Source organism: Mesoplodon densirostris, chromosome 1, assembly GCF_025265405.1.
Source record: "Mesoplodon densirostris isolate mMesDen1 chromosome 1, mMesDen1 primary haplotype, whole genome shotgun sequence".
In the NCBI taxonomy this organism is placed as follows: Eukaryota; Metazoa; Chordata; class Mammalia; order Artiodactyla; family Ziphiidae; genus Mesoplodon; species Mesoplodon densirostris.
In genome coordinates, this window is record NC_082661.1 from 178,584,112 (window position 1) to 178,611,485 (window position 27,374).

At 54.1% G+C, this 27,374-nt stretch overlaps 1 protein-coding gene across 1 annotated transcript in view; it reads right to left on the bottom strand.

Moving 5' to 3' along the window:
• ADAMTS14 (ADAM metallopeptidase with thrombospondin type 1 motif 14) overlaps positions 1–27,374 on the bottom strand; it is a 92,435-nt gene continuing 65,061 nt past the window's right edge. Inside the window, exons 8-22 of the mRNA XM_060097439.1 lie at positions 26,537–26,680; positions 25,748–25,880; positions 24,207–24,320; positions 21,796–21,944; positions 19,228–19,403; positions 16,825–16,958; positions 16,339–16,462; positions 15,271–15,351; positions 11,664–11,827; positions 8,937–9,105; positions 8,356–8,488; positions 6,278–6,485; positions 3,328–3,457; positions 3,108–3,218; positions 1–1,392 (exon numbers count right to left, since the gene is read on the bottom strand). Of these exons, the coding sequence (XP_059953422.1) occupies positions 899–1,392; positions 3,108–3,218; positions 3,328–3,457; positions 6,278–6,485; positions 8,356–8,488; positions 8,937–9,105; positions 11,664–11,827; positions 15,271–15,351; positions 16,339–16,462; positions 16,825–16,958; positions 19,228–19,403; positions 21,796–21,944; positions 24,207–24,320; positions 25,748–25,880; positions 26,537–26,680 (2,464 nt within the window). The 3' untranslated portion in view covers positions 1–898. The remainder of the gene's footprint in view (positions 1,393–3,107; positions 3,219–3,327; positions 3,458–6,277; positions 6,486–8,355; positions 8,489–8,936; positions 9,106–11,663; positions 11,828–15,270; positions 15,352–16,338; positions 16,463–16,824; positions 16,959–19,227; positions 19,404–21,795; positions 21,945–24,206; positions 24,321–25,747; positions 25,881–26,536; positions 26,681–27,374) is intronic.

Genomic DNA, 27,374 nt, shown 5'->3' on the forward strand with positions numbered 1-27,374 from the left:
GAACTCACGCCTCCTCTGTGCCCCACAAAGTCACCTTCCAGGCTGTGCTCTCTTCACGCGCTGCAGTGATGACCACAGTTGCCGTTCTGGTCCAGCCAGGGGGCCTAGCACCAGCTGGGAAGCCCCTGGATGATGAGGACCCATGTTCCAGAGTGTCCAGAGCCCCCTTCTCAGGGGGGCCTGTGAGGTTAAAAGGCCCACCTGTAAACTGGAGGCACCAGAAGTAATAGGAAGTGCCATCTTCAGGGACAGAGGTGGCCACCAACATGGCCCTCCAGCCAGCAACTGCAAGGTGGACTCTGCCCTTTGGCCGTGGTCAGAGGAGCTGTCTGGAGCTCTCGCTGTGAAGAGCTGGGTCTGAGATGAACTGGCCTCCCGCCCACACTAGCCCTGCAGCCGGAGCCTCACGACCACATTCGGCCCCAGCCCACTTCCTCTTGGACCACCCTGTGAGGGCTCCCCCGGCCTTCCCCGGCCCTGCTCTGCCCCTCTTGGCAGAGGAGCCTGGTACACGGGGCCTCCACAGGGGTCCCCACAATTTCTGGCAAAGGGAGGCGGTGTGAGGCCCGGTGGCTGTGTGTGTGTGTGTGTTGGGGGTAGTTAGCTGGCCCTCTGTCCTGGTAGGAGAGACAGACAGGAGCCCCTGAGAGGTTTGCTTCGGTCACCTGGGCTGCTTGCTGAGGTATCTCCGGTTAGGGCTTTCCCTGATCTTTTTCTTCCTCATAGACCCACTTCATGGGGTGAAAAGTGTCACAGCTCCAAACCAGAACAATAAGAAGGCAAATAATTTAAAAGGCAGTCCGTGCTTGCCCGGGCCCCGCTGTGTGTCCTCCGAGCCGGGATGGCTGGGGCAGCACAGAGGGTGTAAACTTGACTGGTGGGGTGGGCAAGGCGAGGCTCATGTCGCCGGGGAGGTGGTGGGAAGGCTGGTGCCTGGATGTTTCGGGTCTTCCCTGAGCTGCCCTTTATCTTCAGAGACTGGTGTAGGGGCCCCAGCCCAGCCCCAGGGCAGTCCCCGGGGGGCACTAGGGGAAGTGCCCCAGAATACTGTAGGGTTCAGCTTCTGGGCAGCAAAGCGGCGCTGGCTCACTGGGGAGCTTGTGCCCAGAGGTCCTGGGAGCTGTGTGGGTCGGCCATGCTGATGGTCGTCTGATCCCGCTGGTCCCACAGTGGGCTCCACAGCCTCTGGAGGGGCCTTGGATCCTCGGAAGGGGCTCCCAGGAGTGGAGAAGGGTGGTGGTGAGGCCAGGCTGGGGTCCGGGCTCACGTCAGGGCCCGAGGCCTTCGTGGTACAGGACTCACAGCACAGCCGGTGGTAGCCGGGGATGGAGCAGTAGCGATCAAGCACTTCCATCTGGCAGAAGATGGACCTGTCCTCCACACAGGGCTCCGCTGCACACACAGCACAAGGACCGATGCTGGAGGACGCCCATCAGCCAGGTTACAACTCCCACTCAGCCCTCCATCTCCCGCCCTCACCACCTCCCAATCAACCCAAAGGAATCTGATCCACTCTGGCCAGGGCCAGGCAGATGCCCGGGTTACTCACACTGTGACAAGCAGCTTAAACATCCTGCCCCTGGTGAGCATGCATTTGGAACAGTAAGCCCCCCCACCAATAAATTTGGAATCAAGCAGATCTAGGTTCCGATCAAGGCTCTATCACTTAAAAGCTGCAAGGCTTCGGCCAAGTCATTTAAACTCTCCGACTCTCAGTTTCTTCTGTGAGATGGGGATAATGCTGACATTTACCAATGAATAATATTATTATTATTGTAAATAGCATTTGTAAAGTTCCTGGCATAGAGGGGTGCTCATTATATTAGTTTTGTTTGCTTTTGTTCAAATGTCATCTAAAAATGTTTTTGCATTTCTGTGACAACTTCAGGTAGGTCTCTCCAGACAATGTGAAGGCAGGAGCTTTGCTTTCTATTAATTTTTGCCAGGGAAAGAGGAAAGGAGGGGGACAGGGAAGAGGAGAGGAGGGGGAGGCGGGGGGAGAGAAAGAGAAGAGAGAAAAGGTAGGGTGCTGGCTTAGGGGAACAGGAGAGACTAGAGAAAATGGAAAGCCAGTGGCCTCTAGATGGCGCTAGAATTCTAGGGTCAGAATCAGAGCTCCCCTTTGCTCCCAGAGGAAGAGGAAAGGAAACCCTAGCACTTGAACAGCCTGAGCCTCAGCACAGGAGCAGAGCAGCAGCAAGACTGGAGCCAGAAGCGCCTCTGAGGACATTTAATCAGACCCCTCTATTTTACAGATGAGGTCGCCGAGCTCAGAGAGTTTCACGAATTTGTACAAGGTCACACAGCCGATTGATCCTCTAACTAGGAGTTTGGGTCTGGGATCTTTCTGCTACTCATCTTGTCAGACCCTGGTCCTTGGGAAGGTAAGAAAGGGAAGCAGAGAAGGAACCTAGGAAGGAAGCACAGAACATAGAGCCTGGTATGTAATAGGTGCTTAGTTAATATTTATTAATGGATGGATGTGGGTGGTTAGATGGATGGGTGGATGGATGGCAAGATGAGAGGGTGAGCTGCTGGGCTCATGATCATGAAGCAGAGAGAAATGACTGCTACTATATTTGTTGTTGGCTGACTGCTAAGCAGGAATGCATGCATTATCTCATTTAATTCTCTCAACAGCCCTATAAAGAGAGCTCAGAACTACAATTGCTTATCCAAAAATCTTGGAACCAGATATGGTTCATAATTCAGAACGTTTGAGGTTAGAAGAGTAATATTCAGTGTATTCACATTATATAATGTCCACAGTGGAGACTGGAGGTCACCTTGCAACCAAATACGGCAATGTTTCCGTAGCAAAACAATAACTAATCTCTCGTTAGTTCAGTTCAGATTTTGCTTCCCAGTGAGTCTGCACCAGATTTAGGGAGACACTTGCGGCTTTCAATATTTTGGAACCGCAGAGAAGGAGCCATGGACCAATATAAGCATCATCCCCACCTCACAGCTGAGGAATCCAAGGCTCCAAGAGGCTGAGGTCACGTGGACCGACGGGAAGCTGGGTCCACTCCACTGCACGGCCCACGCCCACGATGCCGCAAACACTGGAAGACTGGGGAGGGGGTGGGGTCCAGAGATACACTTACTTGATGATATCTTGTTGATGGGATCTAGGGGCCCAGATTGTGGCACCCACTCCCCCTCTGGGGTCACAAGTTCCCGGACGTCAGCCCTCACTGTGGAGTTCTGGAGATTTCCTGTGAGGGGGAAAAGCAGCTCTAGTATTTGGGCTGGGAAGCCAGCCAAGCTGGGCCTCAGGTCTAGGCCAGAGGAGCTGGGCTGGCCCCCGCATCCTACCCCGCTCACCTCCGCAGGCAGGCAGGCTGCAGACCTGGACCGTGTCCGGCTTGTCCCCCTCACAATGCCCCAGACTGCTGGCGTTGGCCCGGCACACCACCTGCCGCAGCTGGACGCCCTCTCCGCAAGTGACGGAGCACTGCCGTGGGGAGACGGGGGCAGGGGGTGTGGAGAGACAGAGGAAGGAGGTGGTGAGCTCCGAAGTCCAGCCAGTGCCCAGGACAGAAAGGGGACAGAGAAGGGTGCCAAGTCTCCGCTGGACCAGAGGGACATGCAAGGACTGCTCTCAACAGCCTCTCCAGGACAGCACAGCAGCTGTCAAATACTCCTGTACCAGGTGGGAAAGAGCCACTGCCCTGATCTTGGAACCCCCTGAACCTTCCCACCATCTGGAGGGGGCCTGTGGGGCCCCATTCCGGCACTACTGCTTGTGTCTACTCTGTCTGGCCTGTGCCTGGGTCCTTAAATATTCTGTGTATCACCCTGCTGCCATCCACTAGCCCAAGGGACCTGAGGCAGGTCCATGCACTTGATGATACCTTGTTAAGGGGATGTAGGAACCCAGACTGTAACAACTGCTGAGCTGAGAGAGCTTGGGGATGGGGTCACCACGGACCCCTCTAGCTCTGACATTCAATGACTTTGTTTCCAACACTCAGCTTGTAGAGAGAGACATGCTCAAAAGTGTCTTCTTCTCTAAGAGGGAAAGGTGTGGGTACAAGGAACAGAAGGCCATTTGAAAGGGCTGCCACACACATCATGCCCTGGAACCCACATACTCGGATAAAGGGGTGGGGTGGCTTCAGGAAAAGCAAGGGTGCCCCACGTGACCAGGTCACTGGGTTTGTAGGCACTGAACACAGCCTCTCCTAGTGGGATGGGAAGGACTTGCAAAGGTCCACTTCTCATACCAGGGCAGGTGATGAGCAAGGGAGACACAAGGGTCACATGCCACACAGAACAGCGGGACAAAGACGGCTCATCTTCCCAGGAGGAATAATTACAAACAGCAATAGCTCTGGAATGCTCTGCCCATCTTACAGGGGCAACTAACTTCCACCAGCTGTCACCTCTCTGTTTTATGTAAGGGGCCCTTTATGGACCAGCAGTCTTTCTGGTTTATATTCAAACAAATAAAGCTATATATTATGGAGAAGAATATAAAATCTGCACAGGTTGTGTGGGGATTTTTAGTTATTTAAAATACTCTGTATTATGCAATATTTCAAGCCTACAGGAAGGTATAAGGAAGTTGGTCATGAACACCTGTTCAAACACCCCCACTAGCAACTTTAATAAATCAGTATTCTGGTGCATTTTCAAATACTGTGTTGTGCCTTTTTAAACTTTAAGTAAATGGTATCCCCATTGGTAGTGCTTTTTTCTTCATACTTCAGTGCTTTTTCTCACCTATTTTTCTGAGGTTTATCTATATTGATAAGTACAGTTCAAGCTTATTCATTTTCCTTGCTGTATAGTATTTTATTACATGAATAGACTGGGTTTTTTTTGGGGGGGTCCAATTTCCTATGGATGGATATTTAGAATATTTCCTGATACTTTGCTATTACAATAAACATCATTGTGCTTATTTCCATGATCAAATGAGGTTTTAAAAATTGTAATCAAATATACAGATCATAAAATGTACATCGTAACCATTTTTAAGTGTACAGTTCAGTGGCACTAAGTAAATTCACATTACTGTGTAACCATCACCACCATCCATCTCTAGAACTGTTTCTTCTTCCCAAACTGAAACTCTGTGCCCATTAAACATTAACTTCCCATTCCCCTCTCCCCTGGTCCCTGGCAACCACACTTCTACTTTCTCTCTCTATGAATTTGACTGCTCTAGGTATCTCACATAAGTGGAATCATACAGTATTTGTCATTTTGTGTCTGGCTTACTTCACTCTACATAATGTCTCCAAGGTTCACATCAAACGAATTTTTAAGAGAAAACCCCAAACTTGAAAAAACTTCCCTGTGGCCCCTGGACTATTCCACAACCTTCTTACTGTTTGCCTTTTTCTTCCCTGGCCTCCCAGCAATGAACTTGCTACAGAGCTGCCAGAGTGATCTTTAAACCTGAAATCAGAGCTGGTGACATACACGTTAAAACCTTTCAAGTTTCCCACTGCTCTTATATAACTCTAACTCCTCATAAAGCCCTGCAGGATTTGACCCCCTGCCCACTCTCTGAAGATGTCGTGTAACCCCTGCCCCTCTCATTAAGCTCTAGTCCCAATGTCCTTTAGCTTTCTGGAACATGGCAAGGTTGTTCTTGCCACAGGGTCTTCATATGGCTCACACCTCAGGTCTCAGCTCAAATGTCACCTCCTCAGAGAGGCCCTCTCTGATATGTTACCCTGTTTACTTCTGCTCAGCTCCAACTGCAACCTGTAAATGCTTTTGTTATTGGTACTTGTCTCTCATATCTCCCTCACTGGACTGTAAGCCCCACGAGGACAAGAATCAGGTCTGTCTGGTTGGTAATGGGTTCCAGGCATTCTTAGTACAGTGTGCCTGGAACGTAGTTGGCACCTTAGTTTCCCAACCAGGGATGGAACCCATGCCCCCTGCATTGGAAGTGCAGAGTCTTAACCACTGGACAGCCAGGGGAGTCCCAGTAAATATTTCTTAATACAAGAGTGTCTTTCAATTTGCTCATCTGTAACAAAGGGATATTAGCCCAGGCCTCCTAACTCTGTGAAGGTCAAAGCTGATAGTGAATGAATATAAAGGCCAAGCCCAAAACCATGGCCCAGCATACCGTTGGACTTAGTTTTGAGAAAAATCAGATCAGACGTGGGGAGAGGAATTCAGCCAGAAACACTCCGTCTGCAGGGAGCACCAGATCTCTCTGCAGCTCCTCCACCCAGACCCTCCTCTTCCTTGACTTTGCAAGGAAGGTGCCTGTCGGCCCAGCCCCTCCCATGCCCTGAGGACAGCTCACCTGGGACCAGGCTCCCGTCCGCCACTGGGCTGGACAGGGCACCCGGTGGCAGGGCCGGCGGGCCTCGGGCCGGTCCCCGGGGCAGGCCTTAGCCGGCATGGCCTTGTGGGTACCGTTGGAGAGGGGCAGCAGGCACTGCACTCCCCGAGTCTGCACCCCCAGCTTCCCACAACTCCGGCTGCAGGTGCCCCACTCCTCCGTCACCCACCTGGAGACAGACAGGGAGAAAGGTGGAGGAAAGGCGGGACTATGGGACACTTCCTCCCAGGGCCACTCCCACTCACTGAACCACCAAAGGCAGGAGCCACAGAGACGGTTTGGGCTTCAGAATGTTTGGGGGCCAAGCCAACCATCCATGTGGCTCTGCAGCTGTCAGGTGTGTGGCCTTAGGGAGGTCACGTATTCTCTCCTCTGTTTCCTCATCTGAAAAATGGGTATAATGCATATTTAAATCCTGACACCCTGCAGGTCCTTGGACAAGCTATTAACCCCTCTAAGCCTCAGTTACCCCATCTTTACATCAGGATTCTTTCAACACTTCATAAATATTTGCGTGTCTATCATGTGCAGGCACTGTCCTAGGTGCTGACATTCAGCCGAGCACAAAACAGATGAAAATCACAGCTTGCAGAGTAGAAGTCCCTACCATGGGGCTCTTGGGACAATTAAAGGACCTGTATATGTAAAGCACATGGCAGAGTGCATGGCATGCAGTAGGCATGTCATAAACGCAGGCACTATTATTATCACTGTCAGTGCCTGCAGAGCTTTGGTGCTGATCAGCTAAGCCGCTAGTCTCCAAGCGTCTTTTAGCCACAGAGCAACTTCCAGCAGCATCTTAAGCAGGCGCCCACTGGAAGAGTTAGACAAAAGCAAAACTGCTCTGGTGGGGTGGAGGGGAGGGGCAGCCGCCAACTCCCACCCCCCTCTGTTTCCTGAGGCATCATTTAGTAAACAACGGCTTTAGCCAACCCCTTCCCTTAACAAACAAAACAAAAAGCCCCGAAACTTCATTTGGCATTTTACAGATAAGGAGACAAGCCCGGGGTGGGGTGACCTGCTAGGGGTCATGGCAGAGTTAGCCCCGCATGCTCTGTGATCACAGATGTTTGTGGGCAAAGTGGCCTGAATAAAAAGTCACGCATAAAAAAGAACCATGGAGAGCCAGGGGGCTGGGGATCGTGGCCTGGGCCGGGCACAGGGAGGCCATGGCAGCCTCTAGCACCAGTCAGCAGCTCCCGCCTTGGCTCTGAGGTCCCTCTACCCTGTGGGAGCAGGGCTGCTGTGGATCAGCAAGGCCGAGTTGGAACCCCCCAACCCTGGGAGGACTCCTGGGAGGCAGGAGGATGGACTCAGCTCTTCATAGTTTCCTCCTGGCCAGCCACCCTCGGCCCTACGTGGGGGCCACTAGAGAAGCCTGCTGGGGCTGAGGACAAGCTGGGCAACAGGCCCAGAGACCAGACATCGATCCTCCACAAATTATAGCTCTCTCCTCTCCCCAAAGCCACCTCCAAGTAACACCAAGAACATGACCTTGGGCTCAAAAAGAGCCTGTGTCCTCAGGCCAGGGAATCCCAATCAAGAGCTAGACCACAGCTGGGGGCTGGAAGGCCAGACCGCATCCCTGGGCCCCAGACGACTGGGCAGGGATGAACTGGTAGACAGCGTCCTGGCCTAGGGCCTGGAAACACTGAAATCCTCTTCACTTGCATGGCCCCCCTGGATCACTGAGGGAAAGCTGTGTCCCCAGATCGGGCCTCAGCTTCCCCATCTGTAAAATAATGCTGGGAGGGGCAGAACAAAGGCAGCACCTTTCTCCTTCTGGGAGTGAAAGGTAATGCAGAAATCCCAGAGGGGATGGATGGGCAAGGAAGGCAGGACGGGCAAGGAAGGCAGCGCGGGCCATGGGCAGAGGCTGGCGTGTGGATGCTCTTTGCTCAGGATGTCCCGGCTGTGGGGGCTATGTGCCTCCACCCTCCAGCGCTGGCGGAACCAGGCTCACCCACCCCTCGTCCTGACGTCAGGGCAGAGAGAGGGTCTGCGGTCAGCCTCCTCGTCCCTCCCCCAGAAGCACTCACGCAGGCTGGGCACACGGGTGCTGGTTGCAGCGCCGGCGGATGGGCTTGGGCCTCTTCCTGTGGTCGCACAGGTGCCGCTGGACCATGTGGTGGTCTCGCCGGCGCCGGCAGCCGTACTTGGTGAACTGGATCCCTGAAGGGAGGACAGCCTGCCGTGGGGGTCAGTCCCACCAGGCCCCCACTGTCCTGCCCAGAGCCTCAGGGACAGTGAGCTCTGGAGAGACTGCAGCCAATCTCCCCTCCCTCTGTGCCTTTGCACCTTCCCCTCCCCAAGTCACTTTCTGAAGAAGCCTTCCCTGACCAGCGCATCTCAGGTGTCACTGGTGTAGCACAGGTGGGGACGTGGGCTGCTGTCTCTGCGTGCAGCTGGTGAGCCCTTACAGGGCAGAGGTCCTGCCCCGGATACTGCTCTAGCACCCCCAGCCCAGCCCCAAGGCCCTGCCCAAGCACCCTGCCACACCCCAGAGACCTTCAAGAAGAAACGGAGGCACGAGCTGGGGACACGCCAAGTGGAGACGATGTCAGGCCTCCGACCCCTCCCGCTCCTCCCACAAGGCGTCTGCCGTCAGGCAAGCCAGTACCTCCTCCGCAGGCCTTGGTGCAGGGTGCCCAGTTCTTTAGTGCCCACTCGTAGGTGTCCGTCTCCTCCAGGAGCACGTTGTTGCTCCCGATAAGGGGCAGCAGGTCCTCGTGGATGACGTACTTGTAGGCCAGGCTGCTGCGGGGGCCGCCCTCAGCTGGGGGGAGCACCTGAAGGGAAAGACAGACGAGGTGGCAAAGGACTGGAGAGCAGGGAAGCAAGGCCAGCATAGGGGGACCGGGGAGGAGGGGTCAAGGGGGAGGATGTGGGGTCAGAAGCAGAACCAGTGAGAGCCAGGAGGGGGCAGCACTGAGCACGCACTGGCGAGGCCTTTCAGATCTGTAGCCACGTGGCAAAACTGAGGCTAATACAAGCAACTCACGCAGCTCAATAGCAAAAAAACAAACAACCCAATCCAAAAATCCAACCCAAGACCTACATAGACACCTCTCCAAAGAAGATATACAGATTTCCAACAAACACATGAAAGAATACTCAACATCATTAATCATTAGAGAAATGCAAATCAAAACTACAATGAGATATCATCTCACACCAGTCAGAATGGCCATCATCAAAAAATCTACAAACAATAAATGTTGGAGAGGGTGTGGAGAAAAGGGAACTCTGTTGCACTGCTGGTGGGAATGTAAATTGATACAGCCACTATGGAGAAGAGTATGGAGGTTCCTTAAAAAACTACAAATAGAACTACCATACGACCCAGCAATCCCACTACTGGGCATATACCCTGAGAAAACCATAATTCAAAAAGAGTCATGTACCAAAATGTTCATTGCAGCTCTATTTACAATAGCCAGGACATGGAAGCAACCTAAGTGTCCATCAACAGATGAATGGATAAAGAAAATGTGGCACATATATACAATGGAATATTACTCAGCCATAAAAAGGAATGAAACTGACTTATTTGTAGTGAGGTGGATGGACCTAGAGACTGTCATAAAGAGTGAAGTAAGTCAGAAAGAGAAAAACAAATACCGTATGCTAACACATACATATGGAATCTAAAAAAAAAAAAAAAGAAAAAAAAAGAAAATGGTCAGAAGAACCTAGGGGCAAGACGGGAATAAAGATGCAGACCTACTAGAGAATGGACTTGAGGATACGGGGAGGGGGAAGGGTAAGCTGTGACAAAGTGAGAGAGTGGCATGGACATATATACACTACCAAACGTAAAACAGATAGCTAGTGGGAAGCAGCTGCATAGCACAGAAAGATCAGCTCGGTGCTTTGTGACCACCTAGAGGGGTGGGATAGGGAGGATAGGAGGGAGGGAGATGCAAGAGGGAAGAGATGTGGGGACATAGGTGTATGTATAACTGATTCACTTTGTTATAAAGCAGAAACTGACACACCATTGTAAAGCAATTATACTCTAATAAAGATGTTTAAAAAAACAAAAACAAAAAAACTCAAGCTAAGCAGCTACTGTGTGCCAGGCCTGAGAACAGCCTGTGTGCCCATCGGTGATTCTCCTTCCCACACACCTAAGTTCCAGTGAAGGCAGGAACCATGTGTGCTGGTCTGTCCTGCTCACCAGAGCACCCACACTGCCTGACTCTAGAAGATGGTCTACAATAGAGACTCTTATCAGATATAGGATTGCCAATATTTTCTCCCAGTCTGTTCAGGTTATCTTCTTTCTTAAAAACGTCTTTTTTGATGTACAAAAGCTTTCAATTTCTATGAAGACCAATTTATCTCTTTTTTGTTGTTGTTGCTCATGCTTTTGGTATCATATCTAAGAATCCAAGATCATGAGATTTATCCCTCTCTTTTCTCCAAGAGTTCTATGGTTTTAGCTCTTGTACTTGGGGCTTTGATCTATCTTGAGCTGATATGGGTATATGGTGTGAGGCAGGGGTCTAACTTCATTCTTCTGCATGTGCATATCCAGTTGTCCCAGCACCATTAGTTGAAGAGATTCTTCTTTTCCCACTGAATGACCTTGGTACTCTCATTGAAAATTAATCTGCCATGGGTGTATGGGTGGACAACAAATATAGGGTGAGTAGAAAGCACATGCTGGATTGAATTAATATGCTGACATCAATAGGCTTCAGACCCTGCCCTCTAGGACCTCCCTGACTAATGAGGGTAGCACCAGGAACAAAGCCTGTAGAAGGTCTCCCTGCCACCAGCCAGTGCCAACAGAGCCCCTCCCGGTCTGGTCTCCTGAGTTAACAATCCCTGCTCCATAAGCCCTGGCTTATGGTCTAGGAAGAGGGGGTGTGGGCAGAGGTGGACCTCAGCTGGGACAGTGGCCCCAACCCCCTCTCAGGAGGCTGGCAGTGCCAGACAGCACCCCTGGGCCACAGGCCACTGGACTCCTGGACTCACTTGCTGGCAAAGCCATAATGCAACTGGATACTGGATGATGGCAGAATGATGGGGGAACCAACCCAGGTCCCTCCAGCTCCTCCTGGGCCCTATTTCTGACCCTGTGTTAAGGAGAACAGACTCCCTGTGTGAGGCATCTCTGATCAGACAGTGAGACAACCATTTCTTTTTTCCTCCTCACTTGCCATCCTGCCAGCCTCGAAGCAGAGGGCATCTTGGCCTTGCCCAGGCTCCTGAAGACACCAGAACAGGAGGATTTCCACCAGGCCTGCGCTGGCTCAGCAGCAGAGATGGTGAGCTAGGGGATTGGGCTGAGGCAGCAAGCGGGGGTGGGCAGGGGCCACCATGCAGGGTGGGGACTCACCAGGATGGCAATGGCTTCCGGCAGGGGCCCACTGGTCTTGAGGCTCTCCTTGGCATCCTCCACCGCGTACTCCCACTCCAGGCCCATTGCAGTGAAGGTCCGGCTCGTGGCTTCCTTGCCCTTGGGGTTGAGGATGAAGCTGCCTGTGACCTGGTTCTTCACCGCTGGCCATGGGGAGAGGGTCACACAGATTTCTATTCCCCTCCACAGGAGCACCAGCCACACCTCAGGGGTTTCAAGGCCGTCCCAGTGGGCCCCTAGGGGCTCCCTGCCCACCTGTCACTCCTTCCCACCTGAGCTTTTCTCCAGTCGGATGGATCATCCCACTGCCCCCACATAGCACCCCTGCCTCTGGACCCTGGCGCACACCATTCCTCTCACCTTGTCTCCCCTTCTTCCTGCCTGACTAATCTCCACCCACATTTAAGGCTCAGCACAATTCTCCCCTCCTCCAGGAAGCCTTCTTTGATTGTCCAGTCCTCAGGGATTTGCCCTCCCTACAACTTCGACAGCAGAGCATAGCGGCTAAAAGTACAGGCTCTGGAGCCAGATTGATCTGGGAAAGTTACTTAGCCTCCCTGCGTTGCCTCAGTTTTACCATCTGTAAAATGGGAATGATAATTCTACCTAGCTCATAGGGCTGCTGCCCCACGAGGATAATCGCAGTATCCCTTGCCCACCTACCCTGCCATGGGGCTCTTGGGACAATTAAAGGAGTTCATATATATAAAGAACTAGGCAGAGTGCATGGCATGCAATTGGCACTTAATAAATGGTAGGCGCTATTACTGTCATCAAATCAGCACCTGACTTTTAGCACTGTTGCAGTTACAGATATCCTGTCTCTCCCATAGCCTGTCAGTGTATCTCCTCCATCTCAGTGTCCTTGGCCCAGCATAGGGCCTGGCACAGAGCAGGAGTATAAAAAATATCTGTCTATTTTTCCCCCTTAAAGTCCCAGTCAGCGAGTAACTCACAACTTGTAACTGAAAGGCGCTGGGTGACCGGCGGGCAGAAGGTGTGTAGCTGTAGACACCCCAGCAAAGGCCCCCAAGTCACAGCCTCATTCACCCGGGAGGCATCAGGGGTCAGAGAATGGCTGCACCGTGGGACCCGAGCCCCCAGCCAGGTGGGGATGGCAAAGGCTCTGGAGCCTCAGGGTGTCCCCAGCTGGTGTAATTATAATAGAAGAGCTAAGGATCCAGGGCATGAACCACATGCTGTTCACTCTGCTCCCTCCTCAGTGGGATCCTCACATGCATCCTGAGGTTGGTGCTGTTATTAATCCAGATGGGGAACCAGAGGCCCTGAGAGGGGCAAGGGTTTGTCCTGGACACACAGAGGCTGGTAGCCCAGCTCTCCGGAGGGCCAGCCTCCCTGCTGAGAGGGAGGAGAGACGCCCCCTCCTTTCCCGCGACCTGATCTCTGCCAGCCCCCAGAATCACCAGACCCTCCAGGCTAGAGCTGAGCATCGCCTCAGGCCCTTGTCTGCCTCCACAGCTCACGACCACTGCTGTCCCTGGTCCCTGGATGTACACCCCGCCTTCCTGGGGGTGGTGGGCTGGAATCTCCACCTCCTCCTACCAGCTCTGAGCCCAGGTCCTACCACTGACCCACTCAGTACCTCCAGCAACTCTTTTAACTTCTCGGAGCCTCAATTTCCTCAACTGCAAAATGGGATAACAAGAGGGTTATCACGAGGCTCCAACGAGATAATGAATGAAAAGCGCCAGCTCAAAGCCCCACACATGGTGGATATTAACAGCACGGCTCGTCTTCCCTTCACTTCCTTTCAGAGTCCATGACCCCAAATTCCAGGAGCGCCTCACACATTTGGACATGGCCTTGGCCTTCACTGCCAAGGCTGCCACCTGTCCCGGGCTTCTCCAGAGAGTACATACCCTGTTAGCACATGTGTGCACACACACGGGCACACACACACTCACTCCCACATACACATTCTGCACATTTACACCAGGGCTGCTGCGGATCTCACACATGTATAATCACACAACCTATGCCGACAACAGGTCTCAGTTCGGCTTTCCTCCCCACCAGGCTCCTGGAAAGCTCTAACCCTCACCCCATAAACACACAGCAAGTGTGCCCGCCCAGAGCCTGCCACAGGTGCTAGGAGCCTCTGCCCCGACCTCCAGGGAAGCCCATCTGCTGCCTACAAGCCCATCTAGCTCCTTGGAAGGGCTGGACATCTGAGCGGGGTTGGGGGAACGTGGGTGGAAGGGGCTGGCCAGGGGCCCAAGGGGCTGCTGACATTATGGAATCATCTGTAGGGGTGCAGTAGGAGGAGTGTCTGTAAGCAACCATCCTCTTCCAGGGGTAAATGACCTTCTCTCCTTGCCCCTGTGCAGGCGTAATTCTCCACAGCCAGACAGGCAAGTGGGCAGGGAGGTGGCCAAGCCAAAGCCCTCCCGTCTCACACCCCCCGTGCAGAGGAGCAGCTGGCAGGGGCACAGGGTAGAAGATGGGAGACCCAGGCCCAGACTGGCTCACCCCGCAAGTGAGTGAGGGCACACAGAGGGCCCACAAGCCACTCTGCGCGTCAGTTTCCCCTTGTGCCTTATGCCTGCTTGGACTACACTCAGGTGCCCTCCAGAGCAGGTTAGGAATTTTTACAGCTGTGCTAATGCAGCTATTCTCCAGGGAGTGCAAGTTCTCCAGGAGACTTTAAAAATGTTTTGTATTATTTTAATAATAACCTAAAAATATGAAAAGTCAGCACTTTTGTAATATACAAGCTTGCCCAGAGATGTTAGGTTTGGGGTTCGTGTTTATGATGAGCTGGTGATAAGCAGGGTGACTTGGTAGGCACAGTGGGTAAGAGCAGCCTCTGTGACAGGCTGAGGCCCAGTGACATCACAGCCCACATGCCCTCAGTAAGGAGCCTGAACACAGACGAGTGTGGGGGAACCCAGCCACAGCCCAACGTGCGGGCAGCAGCCTTCTGCCCACATGCTCGCCAGGAGCCTCCTCCAAACCATGCTTACGTGTTTTAAATTGAGATATACTTCACAAACCAAACCATTCTGCCTTTCAAAGTATGCAATTCAGTGACTGTGCAATCATCACCACTGTCTAATTCCAGAACATTTTCATCACCCCTGAAAGAAATCTGCCCATGGGGGCTGTGGGCTCGGGGGGGGAATCTTCACTGGATCTCCTTTCATACCTTCTGATATTTGAACCATGGAGCAGGTTCCCATTTCAACATGAATAAAAATCAATCAATCAATAAAAAAGTGTTCTCTCGGGCTTCCCTGGTGGCGCAGTGGTTGAGAGTCCGCCTGCCGATGCAGGGGACACAGGTTCATGCCCCGGTCCAGGAAGATCCCACATGCCACGGAGCGGCTGGGCCCGTGAGCCACGGCCTCTGGGCCTGTGCGTCCGGAGCCTGTGCTCCGCAACGGGAGAGGCCACAGCAGTGAGAGGCCCGCCTACCACACACACAAAAAAAGGGTTCTCTCCCATTATTCGAACTCATGAAATGCCCTCTGCATTAGAATCCTCTCCTCTGTCCTCCCAGCTCCCCCCACACCCAAGGGCAGGTCCCGGGGCCTGGCTGCCCATCTCCTGGCACCCTGGCACTCACCAATGTGGTGGGGGATCTTCTCCAGCTCCTCAACCTGGATGTGCCTGGCACCTGCTGGGATCTGCACCAGCTTGAGAGCTCCTGACACAGAGGAGGATCCAGAAAAACCATGAGCATCCTGAGCTGGTAGCCCCACTGCCAGCATCCCCCATCACCCCTTCTCCTCACAGATACCCAGGAACCTCAGTTTCCTTGTCTGTAAAATAGGAATGGGCCCTTCTCCATAAGGTGCTGAGAGGATCACAGTTCATACAGCTTAAGATGCTCTATAAATACTACTGGGCTCTGTGTGTGTGTTAGTTCCTATTATTTGCCACTTTCTTGACCCTCCTTTTCTCTCCTGACTTTCCCTCCCCTCTTTCTTCTCACACTTTAAGCCACTGTAGGGATTCCGATGAAGTAGGCCATGAAGATCCAGCATGGGAGGCCCCCGTGATCCTCCCAATCCGAGGCCTGAAAACTAACCTTTCTCAGAGCAATCAACTTTCCCCCAACAAGGAGAGGCATGGCAAAGCTGAAACACTCCCCAAGGGGAAATGAATCTAGTTCATACTAAAGTGTAAAGGACTAATATCTGGCCCTTTTCAACAGCAAGTGTGGCCAGATTGGAGGTGGGGAGGGAAGTCAAGGAACTCTAAGGCACCAGGAGTTCAAAGCAGGAAGCGCTTCAGTTTAAAAAAAAAAAAAAAAAAGTGAGAGAGGAGAGCAAAAAGAAAATTACCAGTCCAGCCTGGGCCTCATCTACAGATCTGTCTGGACCCTCACTCCCACCAACAGCCCCAGGCCAAAGAGATGGCTGAGTTCCTAGGACAACACAGTGCCAAGCAGGAAATGCTTCTGAGCTCCTGAGCCCAAGCGCAGGCGCAGCACGCCTGCAAGATGAGAGACCACAGCCGGGGGCAGCTGTGGTCTGAGACAGGCTCCAGGGCCCCCCCTCCCCGCCCCCCCCGAACTGTGGCCCGGCTCAAGGAGGGAGGGCCCACCTATGGGATGGTTCGGGCTCTAGGGACGCTAGCTGGGCCAGAACCCCAGCCCCTCCTGGTCGTCCCCCAGCCCTAACCTGCTCACCTGCCTGCTTGGAGGCCTTGCCCAGAGTCCCCTTCACAGTCCTGCAGTGGGAGTTGTCGCCGCCACAGACCCCACACTTGTCATCTGCCTTCATGGACCCCACCTCCTTGTCACAGCCGACGGGCTGAAGCCAGAGATAGGGTCAGAGGGAAGAGGCTTCCATGCCCCACCACCACCCCCAGGTCGGCAGCCCCTGGCCCCCTCCTCAGTCCCCAGGCACTGACAGGAGAGGACCCTGGACCGAGAGGCATTCTTGGACTCGCCGTGTGACATGGGCAAGGTCTTAAACCTGGCCACGCCTCTCCCCTTGAATGGGGCTGGCAGTAACCCCTTTCCAGCATCCCAGGGGCATGTTGAGGACCAAGGGGTGTCATGGGTGAGGAAGGGGAGGCGATGCCTGTCTTCCCAGGGAGCAGAAGGAGGTAGTGCAGCCCTCCAGTCTCCCGGGGCAGGCAGAGGGTGGGCGGCCAGGAGGGGGGCACCTACCACGCACTCGCCGCGGGCACAGATGCTGTACGGGTCCCGGTAGCTGCAGCGAGTCCCGTCGTGGACCACCTGGTTCATGAAGACCACGTCCCCTGTGTCCTCTGACTGGCAGATCAGCTCACACTTCTGGGCGTCTGTGGGGAAAGGGACCACACTGACCCAACTGGGCTCGGAGAAGGTGGGTTGGCCTAGACCGACATTAACACATGGCCCGAACAGGAAGCTCCAGGGGCCAGCTCTGGGAAATGGGGGGAGAACTAGGTGTGGAGCTGGGCTTAAAATCCTTGCTGTGTCACTTCTGAGCCATGTGACCTTGGGCAAATCATCTGACCTCTCTGAGCCTCAGTTCCTTATTTATTACACCTGATCACTAAAATGCCACATCACGTTGTTAAGAAACATCAAGTGATAAAACAATAATAATAACAATAATAATAAGCCGACACTTAATGAAAGCTTACTATGTGCCAGACTTCTAAAACCTTTATACATTCTTACTGTACAACTTTCAATGCTTTTCGTGAATTAACTAAGTTAAGCCTCTCAATAACCCCAAGGAAGTAGCATTACAGAGGAGGAAAGGACCAGAGAGGTTAAGGAATTTGCTCAAGGCCATACAGCTACCCAGTAAGTGGCATTGCCAGGATTCTAACCCAGGCAGTCTGGCTTGAGTCCTGCTCTGACCTCTACATACACATCCCCAGTCACACATATGATGGTGAATCTTACCATGCTTGTGAACATTAGAAGGCTGCATGAAAGTAAGGCAGAACAGTGGTCTGTGTTTGGGTTTACAAAATGGAGCAGCAGTGAGGGAAGGAGGGAGATCCTTTCTAGTTCTAACAACCAAATCAAGGCTATTAACGTCCCACAAAAGTAGGTTCCGGAGAACATATAAACACTTGCTGTGTTTCTTAGAAAACGGGAGGTTGGGGCTTAGCTAACTTCCTGGAATTTGTCTAAAAGTCCTGGGAAAACCCAAAGTCCAGCTGCCCCATTGGCCTTGCAGCCCTTCTCCACCCCGTGTTGCAGCAGCTTGTGTGGGTCCGGATGGATGTGCAAGGCTTCCAAAGCAAAATTTGTAAGGAACCATCTGGCTCCCTGCTCCTCATCCCTGGGCTCCCAGGATACCTGGTGACTCAGGACTCAAGTCCCAGCACTCAGGACTCAAGTCCAGAGCCACAACATCCAATACTACTTTGGATTTCATGCAGAGGGGGAGTCATATTCCTGGTGGGACCTGGGCCAGGGGCTAAGGGGTGGGGCGTTGCATCCCTCCCGAAGACAGGCAGGACCCTGACCAGTACACCCCAGGCAGGTGGGTTTCTGGGCAGCCCTGGAAGCCAGCTGACAGTGGCACGGGAGTGGTGAGCTCCCCAGGCTAGGAGGAGTCTAAGCAGGGAGAAGACACTCCCTACAAGCATGTTCTGGAGGGGTCTGTGCACTGGCGGGCAATACACAGGCCTCCAAGGTCCCTTCCAACTTGAAGACTGTCATTCTAAATGTGAGCTGAAGATGGAGGGTCTTGCAATTGATACTCTGGAACCAGGGCTACGAAGAGGTGGCCCTGGGCTCAGGAAAGGCCATTCTGTTCGGCGCTGTGTTGATGCCGAGGGCTACATGGTAGGGGGTAAGCATCAGGCTATGGAAGGACCATGGAGAGGCCAGCAGGGGAAAGTAGACTGAGAGGACTGTTAAAGGCCCTTCCAGCCTGAAGGCATGAATCCAGCCCTTCACTGGGTTCTCTCTGCCGCTGCGAGAGCCATCACTAGAAATGCTCCAAAACAGATAGGCACTGGCTTGGCCCCAGAATTCAGACCCTCCGCTCGAGTCCTGAGACCTGTGTCCAGGGTAGCCTGTAGGGGGTCAGTAGGAGGATTCCACAGACTCCCATCAGCCTGACTTTCAAATCATTTTCATTAACTACTGAAACAGGAGCACAATCAGTAAAACCTAAAAACATGGTATGTAATAGGACAAAGCTTCTCAGGATCCCGGTTATGCAAAGCAAGGGGCACCCACACCTGTACCGGGCCTTCCGCACAGGTAAGGACATGTCCGAAAGGCACCAACCCCGACAGCCAGCACTGCTGCCAGCCGGTACCTCTGGGCCAAGTAACCCTTGCTCAAGACACTGTCCTTGCATCTGACAGAAAACAGTCAGCATAAGCATACAAATCAAGGATGGTTGTGATGAGGATTGTGGCTCCCCCAACGCACACAGCGCACAGGCCTGCACAAAGGCGTGTGGCCAACTTGCTGACTGCAGTATCCCTTTTGGTGCCACCACTATCCCTCCACCTTCACTGGTGGGCCAGGCATGGGAAGCCCTGCCTGGGAAGACATGGACCCAGCAGATGCCCAAGGCCACGGGGTGAGCGTGGGGAGCAGGGCTCCACTCACCGTCGTCCGGCTCGTAGGGGATCCAGCTGTGCTTGGCGTTCTGGTGGACGTAATAGGAGTTGCGCTTGGCGCACTGCTGGGCCCGGAAGTCCTCGTAGGGCCCCGGACACTCCTCGCCGTTGCAGACCTGGTACTGGAACGTGGGCCCCGAGCACAGGCGGCCTCCATAGGCTGGGCTGGGGCGAGCGCAGAGAGACCGTGCTGGCTGGAAAGGCTGGGGGTGGGGGCAGGCTTCCCACATGGTGACCTGGGGTAGCCCAGCCTTTTAGAGTAGCATACAAAGGGGCTCCACTAACTTACAAACTAGAGAGGAACCCCCACTGTGAGGACTGCTGAGCTCAGAGCCTTTTGGTCCCTTCAGGCATATGCCACCTATTGTGTGTGTGTATGATGGGGGAGAGGAGAGAATGAACAAAAGAAAGGGGGCAAAAGATGGGGGGAGGGAGAGGGAGGAAGACAGGAGGGAATGACTAACCTCCTCCAACTGGGCTAGAAGAGAAATCAATCTGATTCATCTTCGTATATTCTTTCAACCGTTACACAGGCAGGCTCTCAATAAATGACTCAACTGCTCCTATTTGCATCCACTTCCATTTCATATCATAATAAACTAAGGAGTGGTAAAAGAGACTTGGATTTGGAGTAAGAAGACCTGGCTAAATCTAACCCCAAGTCTTGCTGTGCCTTAACTTCTGCTTTAAAGGAGGGACCAGGGGCTTCCCTGGTGGCGCAGTGGTTGAGAGTCCGCCTGCAGATGCAGGGGACACGGGTTCGTGCTCCGGTCTGGGAGGATCCCACATGCCGTGGAGCGGCTGGGCCCGTGAGCCATGGCCGCTGAGCCTGCGCGTCCAGAGCCTGTGCTCCATAGCGGGAAAGGCCACAACAGTGAGAGGCCCATGTGCCGCAGCAAAAAAAAAAAAAAAAAATTTAAAAAAAGGAGGGACCGGGCCTCCCTGGTGGCGCAAGTGGTTGAGAGTCCGCCTGCCGATGCAGGGGATACGGGTTCGTGCCCCGGTCTGGGAGGATCCCATATGCCGCGGAGCGGCTGGGCCCGTGAGCCATGGCCGCTGAGCCTGCGCGTCCGGAGCCTGCGCGTCCGGAGCCTGTGCTCCGCAACGGGGGAGGCCACAACAGTGAGAGGCCCGCATACCGCAAAAAAAAAAAAAAAAAAAAGGAGGGACCATAACACCTCTTATTTTACCTACCTCCTGGTGTGTCTGTGAAGAATAAATTTTAAAAAGGTATTTAAATCTGTACTCTCTTCCCCATTAAATTAAAAGGATCCGGTAAGATTATGGATACAAAATACCCAAGTGAACAAGGTTACTGGAACTCTGCTCAGAGATGCCAGGAGGATTACATGGGTTTATGCATGGAAGTCCTTAGCACCCCATCTGGCACAGAGAAAGTGCTCCATACACTGGAGCAATTATAACAGCAGCTGTCCTTTATTAATCTGCGCTGGGCATGGTGCCAAGAGTGCATAGATTATACTTCATTTAAGCCTCATAAAATAAAAATCGTTATTACCATAGATGAGTTCAATAAATGGGGATAACTATCTGTCATGACTGGGAGGTGGTCTATCCAGAGTGGGCATCACCGTGCCTTTCTGTAACCTGGCTTTCATACCCCCACCAGGTTGAAGTTACAAGGCTGTTCATTTTGGCTCATATTTGTAAAGGGTCAGTACACAGGAACAGGCTGCTCCAGGGGGCACGGAGCGTCCCATCCCTGTACACAGCAGAGTATGAAGGACCGCTCCTGAGGATGCTGGAGGGAGGGTGACCACCACCGAGCCTCTGTGATCCTAGGACCCTGCCATGCTGAGGTCTCCATCGCATGGCTCAGCACTGTGAGGCGTGGGACCGGCCCTGCCCCACAGAGGCGCAGAATCCCTGAACGTGGAGACAGCCGACCCACACGGCCGGCCCCAGCCAGCCCCCATCTCTCATGAAGCTGTGCTAAGCAGGCTGCTTCAGCTTGGGAGATGGAGGCCATAGAAAGCTGGTGCTCAGAGGTTCCAAAACCATGGGAGGGGGTCCCCATAGAAGGGATAAATGGGAGAAAGAGATTATTCCCCCAGAATGCGGACATATGGGTAGGGGGTGGTGACGGGGGGGGACTTGATGTTAGAAAGAGATAAGTTAAGAAAAATTGAAGGAAGTTTTGCTTCAGGTAGTAGGAAACAGACTTGGGGAATGTATCCTCCCAAGACATGGCTAGTGAACATTTAGATCAGTGTTTTCTCAAAGTTTAGCTGGAGGATGAGGGTCACAGGAGGGCTTGTTCAACTGGCCAAGCCTTGGGCCCACCCAGATTCTCCGCGGACGAGAATCTGAGAATCACTGGTTTGGACCCATTCTCAGATGTCAGTCAGACACAAAGGGAGATGTCAGACCCAGGTGGAAGTGATCTGGCGCCCCCAACAATTCTGGGCCGGCATCCATTGGAATACGTACAGAGCCACCTGCAGGGGACCTTCTTTCTTGTGCCCTGCCCTCCCAGTGACTCCCTCTCCAACCCCCTCAGGCCCCTGCCCTGCCCACCTCAGCCAAGTGCACTCACAGGGGATTGTCACAGCTCCGGCTACGGGATCGAACCCCGCCCCCACACGACCGTGAACATGACCCGAACTTAGTCCAGGAGCTCCAGCCTCCATCCTGGCCATAAGTCTGCTCCGGCGACTTCCAGATGCAGTGACCTTTGAAGCACCACTGGGATGGAGAAGAGGGTGCGAGGTCACCCTAGGGCCACCGCTGCCTAGCCTGTCATAGAAAGTCAGCGGCACAGCTGGCAGGCACCACGGACGAGCCCAGAAGAAGGAACGTGAAGAGCACGAGCCTCAGGGTCACACAGAATCCCACCCCTACCATGCGCTGAGGGACCTTCAACAAAGGGCCCCCCCTTTCTGATCCTATTCCTCAACTGTACCCTGGGGATAACAGCACCTGCCCACAGGGCTGCTGTGAGCATTCAATAACACCTGGCACACAGAGCCCTCCAAAAACGGCAGATGGTATTAGTAATGATGACAATAACTGTGCAGTTGTTTGGTTTACCACCCGCAGAGAAACAAAGGGCTGATAAGGGAGAGAAGACACAATCTTCCCACACAATCTGGAGTTGATCTTGGCTCTGTGCCTTGAAATCACCATCCAGGGGCCCCAGGCAGGTATGTTCATGGGAGGGAAGCCAGCCACCCGGGAGGTCCATCCATGCAGAGGCCTGGGTTTGAATCCCAGCTCGGCCACTACTAGCTATGTGTGGTTTTGGCATAGCTTCACCTTGCTGAGCCTCAGTGTACTTGTCTGTTACATGGGACTGTTCCAAGAACTGAAGGCAGCAACACTTACAAAGCCCTCAGCACAAGGCCGGGCACAAAGGAGGGCTCAACCAAAGTCAACCCCCTTCCCTTTTCCTGTAGGGCCATAGGTAAGAAATACAGCAAAGCTCTCTGGGTCTTTTTCAAGAGATAACTCAGTAGTTCTCAGCCTTGGAGTCACTTGGGGAACATTTAAGAACTCTGGATGCCTCAGCTTCACCCCAGACTGAGTCAGACTCTCTAGAGGTAGGGATTTTTAAAAGAAGTGGTAATTTTTAAAAGAAGCACTATACAGTTGACCATTGAACAACTCAGGGGTTAGGGGTGCCTGCCCTCTGCAGTTGAAAATCTACATATAACTTATAGTCGGTGCTCCATATCCATGGTCTGCATCCACAGATTCAACCAACCACAGATTGGTAGTACTGTGGTATTTACTGTTGAAAAAAAAAATCCGCATATAAGCAGACCCATGCAATCCTAACCTGTGTAATTCAAGGGTCAACTGAAATTTACAGGCCATAAACTTCACTCCTTTCAAGGGTACAATTCAATGACTTTTCATAAATTTACAGCATTTGGCAACCATCACCACAATCCAATTTTGGAACATTTCCACCGTCGTAAGAGATATCTTGTGCCCATTTGCAGTCACTCCCTGTTCTGGGGTGTGGGGGATTTTAAAGCTCCCCAGATGGTTCTAATATGCAGACGAAACTGAGAACCACTGATTAACTCTTACGTGAAATTGTGATAGGAGAGGGCCTGGAAACTCGAACACACCTGGAGCAGGCAGACCCGAGGCTCCAGGATAATAGCCCTCCGGGTTTGGAGCCCACAGGGCCTGTACAAGGCCATGGGAAGCCCCACACATCTGTGAAGGGACAGACCGTTTACAGATGAGAATGGGAAGAACAGATGAGGGCAGAGGGTGAAGGGCAGAGGACGGGCTGCTGGGGGCAGCACCGTGCCTCTTCCCAGCCCTCTCATTTGCTTTGACATGACTCACAACTTCACAACAACCTGAGGAGTGGGAGGGATGCTTGGTCAGGGCTCAGCAGGGGTCAAAGAATGGCCCAAGGTCACCACACAGAGATTGGGGGGGGCAGGGCCAGCGATAGAGCAGAGGTGGGTTTCAGACCTCAGCTCAGGGCTCTCAGATCTGGGGTCCTCCTGACACCCACACACACAAGAGGATGCAAACACACCCCAGGAAGTACATGAAAGGGCAGGCTTGGTGGGGAGGGGCAAGAAACAGCATGGTGGGCGGGGGGAGGAGGCAGAACACCTGGAATCTTCCCTTCACCCCTTCTCAGCCAATCACCCTCTGTCTGACCTCCACAAGTTCCCTAACCTGCCTGGGCTGCATTCTCCTCAAATGGCAGTAAGCATTCCTGCTGATGGGCTGGGAGACAAGGCCAGACTCTGCTGCTGTAGAAGCCAAGGACTGTGGTGCCCGAGAGGAGAGGGCATGTGTGTCAGTTCTTACGAGGACTCCCTGCCCATCTGCCCGCACGCGAGGCTGGCTCCTGTCCTCAGCCCTCCCCCAGCCCCCCGCCACACATTCATATCCACACTCAGAGGCAAGGCGGGTCTCCCGTGGGGCCTGCACCCCGGGAAGGCACTCCTGCTGCAGCCCCCGGTCTGCAGGTACCTTGCCTGGTGCGCACTCCGTCCCGTCCAGCGGGGGCCCCTTCTTGGTCTTGCAGAAGTAAGGGTTGTCAGGGTGGCTGCACCACAGCTGCTTGCAGGCCTCGAAGGTCCTGAACTGCGCGGCAAGTTCAGGGTCACTGGGCCGGACTAGCTCCCCAGCTCTGACAAGTTGTCCAGGGGGCGAAGGACAGTGACAGAGCGAGGGGAGGGTGTGGTGGGCATTGGGGCCAGAACACTGCAAGGTGGGCAGGAGGGGCCCATCTAGCCAGAGCCCCGCGTGCACACAAGCTTGACCCCACCCCAAGCGCCACTGGCCTCGGCGACCCCTCCTCTCTCCAACAGGGCACTGAAGAGAAGGCACCAGCCACAGCCCACATGCCTCTGGTCTCCCTCCCCAGGCCTTCCTCCCTGCCTTTGCAGAGGCCACTCTGTGACTGAGCAGGGACCAGAGTTTGAGGCTCTGGGGAGGCTGGGTCCACTGATACCCCCTGAGCTCTGTGCATGTCGGGGGCTTGGAGAGGGCTGCCAGTCTAGCCCAGGCCCTGCAGCACCCAGACAAGGTCAGGACTCCCACCTCCCTCTAATCTCACCCAGCCACACCAGAGGTTGGCACCCTTCTGTTTCAGACTGTCCAGGAAAGCCCCAATTTCCTTTTCTCTCCTATCATCCCCTGCTGGCCAGACTAGTGTCCTACAAACACAGCATCTGGACACTGAAATCCCATATCCCAGGCGTTTCCCCACTCCCAAAGCAGAGACCAGGTGTTCCAGTGTGGCCTGGGCAGTGGGCAAGGTGGCCACACACAGGGCCTTCTGGTCCTGCAGAGCTGAGGAGGCGGCTGCATTCCTGGATGGGGGTGGTTTGAGGTACTCGAGGCACCAAGGCCTGACCCCTCAGAGAGCCCCCTGCCCTGGGGTGTCCGCGTCTCTGAGCCTCCACCTGGGCCCTGGTGAGCAGCTGTTCAATTCTCTCCTAGGTGGCTCTAGCTGGTCGCCAGGCTCCAGGCTCTCCCCTGCCCTGTCCTGCAGAGTAGGGACAGGGCTCTGTTCCCTTGTATCTATCTCCTCAAGTACGGGATTCGGGTGGGGGAGGGTTGGGGAAGCATGAAATTGACCCCCTGGAGAGAGGCTATATGGGGCACAGGAGAACTTTACCAGAGTGGGAAGTCTGCCCAAAACATCCTGCCAAATGCCCAGAGAGCAGAGGGTGGCAAGTATTTCTCCACCAGGCCAGAGCCCAGCACCTGATCTGACACATGGGCCACCTGACAGATAAACTCCCCCGGTGACCAGCCCAGCCAGGATCCCAGCGGTGGCCCACCCTCTCTGTTCTACTGTTCCCATCTTTCCAGGCATTCTCCAGCCACCACACACGCTGGCCCCCCAACCCTCTGTGGGACTGAGTGGGGTGGGGATATGGCAGAAAGTGGCAGGGCCTGAGCCCTGGTCACCCTGCCTGGGCTAAGGTGCTCTGTGAATGACCAGCCTGCATCCCAGGAGGACCTGACCTGGCATCCAGCTGGCAGAGGCCGTGGGAACTCACCGCTGAGCAGGTGTGGTACCCAGTGCCGAAGTCAAAGCGGCATTGCTCGTCCATTGAGTAGTCAATGCCGGGCAGCTCCGGGGGCCGGGGCCAGGCAGGTGCAAAGGGATCATCAAGGAGGCAGTCATAGGAGCTGCCGGCAGAGGCAGGGAGGTGAGCAGGGCAGGGACAGGAATTCCCAAGCTCTCCCTTCCCAGAGGAGGGGTGTTAACCAAGCAAGGAAGGCCTGCAGGAATCCGCCCCCGCTGCCCCGTGCCAGGAGCTGTGTTGTCCAGGGAGGACGGGCTGCCCTGCCCTCCCCTCGCTTCCACCCACGACCATGTCTGGGAGCTCCAGGGCAAGGGCACCCAGGACTGCGGTTAGGCACTCAGCTTGTGGCTTTCTTACGGGGCCTGTTTTGCCCGCATTACAGAGACACATCATGGCCCAGATTAAGGGCTGGCTCGTGGACAATTTGAGGGCTCACTGCACTGAGAGAAGAAGACAAGTCAGCCCGCCGTGCAGGACGAACACTGGGCGCTGGCCGGCTGCTGCATGAGGTTAGAGACAGTACCTCTGCCGGCACTCGTCCCACCCAAATCCACTCTGCGCCCATTCTCGGCCTTGAGTGCCTGAGTCTAATGTTTGTCCTGGGCCTCCACGTCCCCGGAGCCCCAGGAGCTGACCAGCAAACCCAGAATTGAGCATGTGTCAGGAGTAGGATGGTGTTAGGAGGGGAGATGACTTGGGGGAGACGGAGTGGCAGGCCGCTTGCTCCCCATCTGGGCCCAGAGGGTGGAGGTGACCTACGGGAGGTAGCGGCTGAGTTCCAGCTTGCTGCAGTGGGACCAGTGGAAGCGGTGGAAGGCAGCCTGCACCAGGGGCGCCATGACGCTGCCCAGGCTGGTCTCATCCGCGCAGCCGTTCCCCTGACCATCGTGCTCCATGCCGAGCCTAGAGGGTGGGGGAGGACAGAGGGGAGCTCTCAGTCATGCCCAGGGAGCCCACCCCTGGGGGGATGAGCAGGCGGGCCTGAGGCCCTGCCCTGACCGGGCTTCAGACTGTGACTTTTGGCCTCAGTTTCCCCACCATGCAGTGGAGAGGGTCACCCCTCTGGATGGAAGCTGAGACCCCGCCTGGCCCCCCAGTGGGGCTGGACTCATTCTGCCCTCCTGCCCCCTCCTCAAACCCTACCCACGTCCTCACAGTTTCCGAGGTCAGCTCCAGCCCCACTCTGGCCCCAGGACACCTTTCCTGGCCACCGCCCCTGTGGGCTGTCCTCCCCCAGCAGGGAACGCCTGTACCACCCTTAACAACTCACACGCCATGCACTGTCTTCCCTCCAGACCCAAGGTCTCACGTGCAAGGACCAGTTTCCTTCTGTTCAGTTCGACCTCCCTTACTGCGCCCTCCCTGGGTGCCAGCCTCTTTAGCTTCTCCTAGACCCCATGGTACCCAGCACAGAGCTTTGTGTGTGGTACCTACCTGCCGTGATGATAGTTTAAATGTAAAAGTTTGCTCTATATAGTTAGTATTTAACACCAAGGTCCAAAGGTTCTAAATTCTTAAACACTCCCAGGTGTCTGCATCTGGCCTTGACCACTAGACAGACACATGGGCCTCTAAGCTTGACCTTGTCTCTCCATAG